The 5,870-nt window shown below is 48.8% G+C and overlaps 1 protein-coding gene across 1 annotated transcript; it reads right to left on the bottom strand.

Annotated features, from left to right (window-relative positions):
- Positions 1-304: 304 nt before the first annotated feature.
- Positions 305-5,673, bottom strand: CDS2 (CDP-diacylglycerol synthase (phosphatidate cytidylyltransferase) 2; the record flags this gene model as incomplete). The annotated part of the gene is made up of 8 exons (XM_010186792.1): positions 305-608; positions 1,210-1,313; positions 1,913-2,032; positions 2,310-2,462; positions 3,084-3,152; positions 3,467-3,554; positions 4,402-4,484; positions 5,521-5,673. Coding segments are annotated over 8 exons (900 nt in total), but the record flags the coding sequence as incomplete, so codon positions are not given.
- Positions 5,674-5,870: the final 197 nt, after the last annotated feature.

Raw genomic sequence — 5,870 nt, 5'->3', positions numbered from 1 at the left:
GGTGTAAAGGTGCCTTTTTGGGAAAATCAACATTGCATTCGTGGTCACCACTGGAGGAAAGGGTGGTCCTCGGAGTCGGCGTCGTGAACAGAACCTGGCACAGCGGCCAAGGGAGCTGCCCAGCTTCACCTTCCCATGCACAGAGGTGGTTGCACGGACAACGCTTTGTGTGTTCCCTGCATAAACACTCGCAGGAAAGGTTCAGCTCTGCCCACATCGAAGGGTAAGCACAGACCACGAGGACAGTCGTACCCTCCTGCTTCACCCAGTCCTTCCCAGCCTTAACTCTCAAGGTTTGCTCGTTTGAACCAAAGCTATATAAATAGATTATTTTAAAAAAAACCACAAATGCAAACATTTACCGAGAAAGGAAGAAAAGTTACAGTGAAATGAGGCCTTGTTATTGTCTTAAATCAGGCAAGCCAGGAATTTCCTCGGAGAGGCTTGTCCGCTTTCAGTCCCGTTATCGCCCGGCTGTCTACGCGTCCTCCAAGCCACCCAGCAGACCCCTGTCCACAAGGTGTGCTTTTAGCGTGTTGAAGATGTGCAGCTGCTGGTCTGGCCGCAAGGTTAAGAACTGCTGGATCAGTTTGCTGGGGTTAGGACCTCTGCAACACAAAAGCATCATTACCTGTGAGTCGCATCGCTAAGTCTTAATGATCGAGGAAGCAGATTTCATCAAAATAACAGGCTTTAAGTAATAGCTGTGTTGCCCATTCCTTCACCAGTTCAACCTGGGGAGCTTAACTCCATTTGAGATGGAGAAACGGATTCAAAATGCACAGGACGCTCAAGTTTAAACAAAAAAAACCCCAAACCCAATCTATTTCAAGAGGGTTGTGCATCTTCCCTTAGCAGCAGATGCTCCCCCTCAAAAATCAAAGCAGCCACATAGGGACAGTTCCTCTCAGTACATCTTTCATGCACCTACAGGTTTTCTTCTGTGCTTGGCTCCAGAATAGTTGTTAATGCTACAAAATTGGGTTCAGCTCTGGAAAGATTCACAGGGATGCAGGAGGAGGAGTTTCAGAGGGACTGGAATAACAGACCTCTTCATTACCCTCTTCTTCAAGCCGCCACTTCCTCTCTTCCTGTATCTTGTATTTTGAGATGTTAATCTCAAAGGACACAAACTGTCTCTTATTACAAGCCCGTATGTCACTTGAGTTTGACAGGGCCCCCAGACTTCACCATGAAAGCAAGAAATACCTGATAAAGCTGGCGATGTACACGTTAACAAAGGTAGCCATCAGGTACTGACAGTCAAAGCGGTCCATGATGCCTCCGTGCCCTGGGATCGTGTTGGCAAAGTCCTGTGCAAAGCAGGAGGGATGTGTTATTTGGCAGTCTCAAATGCACTCACCTGTGTACCTCGTGCCCTTGCTCTAACTCTTCCCAGAAGGCAGAAGTCAGACTAAGATGACATTTTGTTTAATGTCTCCCTGGTTTGAAAAGTTTCTCCTTTAGGAGGACTAGCAGTGCCTGAGGGACACCAAGGCTTCACTCAGATCTGTCACTCGAAGGTGAAGGAAGGTTAATGCTTGTCTCTTGAAACCCTGTCTTGCCTTTCAAGGCATCTTTACTGAATACAGACTGTTTATACCTAAAACCAGCCTGCAAGACATCAAGGGAAGCCTCAGATTGCAAAATTTCCTGACTGGGTCTTTCTTCCTCTACCTCAAGTTCTGCATCAAAGCAGAGTTTAGAATATCACAGCTGAAATCTTAATGTCTCTCTCCATTCAGTCAAAAAACCTACATCCTGTACCCACACCTTATCTGTGACTGAAGGAACCTTCTCTCCTTCCCAAAGCTCTCAGCCTGCCACTCCTCAGAGCACAGCGACTGGTTAGAGTGGTAGCGACCACTGAGTCTTTCCTTTCTAAAACATAAATTACCTCGACCATCCTCACCTTGATTTTGAAGGCCCTCTTGAATCCGCTAGCAAAGAAGCCTCCAAACGGCCCAATGAGGGAGGCGAAAGTGGAGAGCGCGATGCTGTGGATTTGGAAGGGGAACATCCGGACTGTCTTCTGCAGAAAGAAAAAGGTATCAGAGAAGGATTTTTAAAGCCCTGTCTACCACTTGCCCCTCTTTCTGTGCTTTCCAGGCTTCAGACCAGTTGGGTTTCAAGTAGATTAATGTCCCACCAGACCTGGTACAGTTTCATTGAGTCTTCAACCAACACGGAGCTCAATTCCTCCTTTTTATAGATGTACCATCATCCCTTGTCGCGTTCCTTCGAAGACCATAAAAATAACACTGTATTTCTACCAAGAAATAAGGCCCAACAAACAAAGAGAGTCCTACCCAGCCCACCACGGACTGCAGCACCACGGGGATGTTGTACTCCTGCAGCTGGAACAGCTCGGAGGGCTCACAGTCCACGGTGAAGCTGTTGGTGTCGTTGTTGAACTCCACCGGGCAGGTGAAGCACCGGTACCCAGACATCACGTAGGACAGCTTCAAGGAGACAGAAAAAGAGACGTGGTAAGAGAAAGCAGGATTAATATTTTCCTGAGCGATGTGGCAAGGGAAAAGGCCACTCAAGGAGACACGGCGAGGAGGGAGCCGCGCTCCCAGCTTCATTAAGAAGATTACTCTCCTGAGAAGCGGTAATTGGCTAAAGGCAGAGTAAGCATTTTCGGTTTGTAAGTGCATCTGTAAGTGCATCAGCGAGCAGAGCCTCAGATGAACAGGGTGAGACAGGCTGCACCACTCGGCTGAGAGGAACAACCACAGAGGTCATCACAAAACCAGATACGAATATTCCAGGAGTGAATTCCCAAAAACCCCTTGAAGTGATGCATAGCATGCATCCAGCTGCAGCAGAGAGAAAGTTGCAAGGGTAATTATTGCAATGAGCATGGCAAAGGGTGTAACAGGGACTAAACTTCCTCTGGTACCTACTCCATCTGCTCAAAACACAGCCGTGGACCAGGTCAAACCCTGGTCACTAAGGAAAACGTGAAGTCTCTGACAAGAGCTGGGAGAGCTTAAAGCTCTCAGGCGCTTTTTAGACAAAACCTTGTCACCCTACGAAAGGAAAACACCAATGAAATAAGCACCATGAGTGCTACTTACCAGCAATCCAAACAAAACGGTGGCAAAGAATCCTCCAATGAAACCCTCCCAGGTCTTCTTTGGGGAGAGCTGCCAGAGAGAGACAGAGAGAATTACAAGCTGCCCATCTCCACACACCTCTGCAGCCTTCCTTCACCTGTGAATTGCCGAGGCAAATACCAAAAGTGCCAACGTCCAACAAATAAGTGTTTGGTCAGAACCTGACTGTAACATCTCAGTCCCAAACAGCTCACTGCACAGCCTCGACGATTGGGATGCACAGCAAGTTTAATTTGGAGGCTTGCTTTAGACCCCCAAAAAGAGACATAACTGGAGATGAGGGAACACGGGACTAAGACCCAAAGAAGTCAAAATGCCTGTGTTGTCCAGCAAAGCTTACAAACCTTGATGAGCGGGGTGCGGCCGAAGAAGAACCCGAACATGTACGCCATGATGTCATTGCAGATCACACAGGAGATCGGGACGATGAACCTAGACAGGAGAAGCAGCAAACCACCAAAAAGTGCCACGTCAGACAACTCCAGGACTTCACTAAACGTGCAGTTGCTTCACCAGGTGCTTTGCAGGGCCACCACGGCGACGTCTCCCCCTTCAATGCAATGCAAGGAGCAGCCACTGGCAGCTGCTAGGGAAACCTGGGGGATTACTCCAGTGCTCTGGACTAAAAAGCAGGTCATGGACCCAAAATTACCTGTTTTAAGCACATTTTCCTTCGCCACCCATGACATTCTGTTAGACAGCCACCTCCTTTCCCCCCAGAGAGGCTGTGTTTTAGCTATGGGCAGGCAGCTCCACTCTGGTCTGGTTATGGACAGAGGAACACACAATCTTAGAGCAGCCAGAATTAGTGCCTGGCACTGCTGGTTTTGGGCAGACACCAAAGGGGCCTCCCCTCTGCACAGCAGCTGGACTCAGGTGGCAGATTGCAATCTCCTTCCTTTCACAACGCTGCTTTTAATGTTACGCTGGCAGCATTGCCCCAAATCAAGTGCTGAGCAGGACTTTCCCATCCATTTGCTAGACGTGGGTATAACAATAAAGCATCTCCAATGCCTGACACTGCCTGAAAGATGCCTGCACCTCACAACAAATTTCAGATGCTTCTTTACAACAACTCTCTGTGCTACTCAAGTAGCATAAAGCACATGCTCAGGTTTTACTCAATCTTTTCCTTCTCTGCTCTGAACAGGTTGGTCCCTCACAGGAAGCACCTTCTCCTTGGCCATTTGAGTTTTGACAAGAATGGTTTAAACTCAAATCACGGTGATTAGTTTCGGGCTGCAGAAACCAAAACAACTGAGAACGCACGGCAACTCACCAGATCATCCCTTCAAACAGGTTGTGAATGATGAGGTGCGACTGCGTAACGACAATCAGCAATGTCACGTGGGTCCATCCGAACTGCAAGAGAAGACAGCGTGCAGTCCAGCCTGCCCAGAGACCCTGCCCAAATGCCTCACTGCAGAAACCAGACGCTGTTGGCTACCTCAGACAGAGAACGGCTCCTGCACGTGTGATTTCGAGCACGCGCCTTCACCACGACAAACACCAAGAGTCACAAAGAGCAGGGAACCGTCACCCGTAGTGATTTATGGGCATGTCCTTCAGCTCAAGCCTTCACTGGGATGACTTCTGCAGGACCAAATGCTCCTTAGCCCACCCTATCCCATTCATCTCACTCAGCCTTCTGACTATGTAAGAAAAGCACAGGACTGATGGGTATCCAAGCCATACCCTGTGTGCTGAATGTATTGGAAAGCAAAATCAGCTGTGTCAATGGTCAAATACAAACTGATGTTTGGGACAAGGGGGATGTAGCCAGTTAACCTTGGGTCCTACAGGAAAGCCAGGGAGGGACTTTTTACAATGGCAGGTAGTGATAGAACAAGGGGAAATGGTTTTAAACTGGCAGAGGGCAGATTTAGACTGGATATTAGGAAGAAATTCTCCCCTGTGCCCCTGTGAGGTGGTGAGGCCCTGGCCCAGGTTGCCCAGAGAAGCTGTGGGTGCCCCCTCCCTGGCAGTGCCCAAGGCCAGGTTGGACGGGGCTTGGAGCAGCCTGGGCTGGTGGAGGTGTCCCTGCCCATGGGGGTTGGACCTGGGGGACTTTAAGGTCACTCTGTGATTGTATGATCCCATGGTGGCCACCTACCCTCAGCACAAGAGCCAAGGGGCCCTGTGCAGTCCTCTCAGCTTGCAGAAAGCTTCTTAATGGCATCCACAAGCGCAGAGAGAAGAGAAATCACATTTGCAGGGAAATCTGGTGAGAGCCACCTTCCTCAACATACCACCTGCTCCCAGTAACTGCTCTTCCCAGCAGCGTTACGATGCACAACCAGCACGGAAGCATCTACTGACACATATTCCTCTGTACAACATTCTCCAGCAGCCTACGCTATTCCTCCCTCTGCCTCCAACTTAACTCCTTTAACCTTACCATGTAGAACTGGAGGCGATAGTGTTTCTTCACCAGGCTCAAGACAAACATGCAGAAACCTGATGGGAGACAGAAGGAAAGTAAATGGTGGGGATGGATCGTCAACAGAAAGAAATCCTTTTTTTTCCAGGACGTTGTACAGCTCCCTAGGTTCTTTATTTAAGTGAAGCAGCAACGTGGAGTGGGAAAATGCACTATTTTGGAAGTCACAAAATACCTTTGTCTACAATTAACACAATCAAGCCTGGCTGCCCCGTACAGAACAGGGAGTTCTCTCATGTCAGAGATTTGCCACCACTACTCTAAGCATGCAGCAGAGATCACAGAATCACAGACTCACAGACTCACAG

Source organism: Mesitornis unicolor, unplaced genomic scaffold (assembly GCF_000695765.1).
Source record: "Mesitornis unicolor isolate BGI_N332 unplaced genomic scaffold, ASM69576v1 scaffold5876, whole genome shotgun sequence".
Lineage (NCBI taxonomy): Eukaryota > Metazoa > Chordata > Aves > Mesitornithiformes > Mesitornithidae > Mesitornis > Mesitornis unicolor.
Note: the sequence above shows the minus strand (reverse complement) of the source record. Positions and strands in the feature narration are given on the sequence as shown.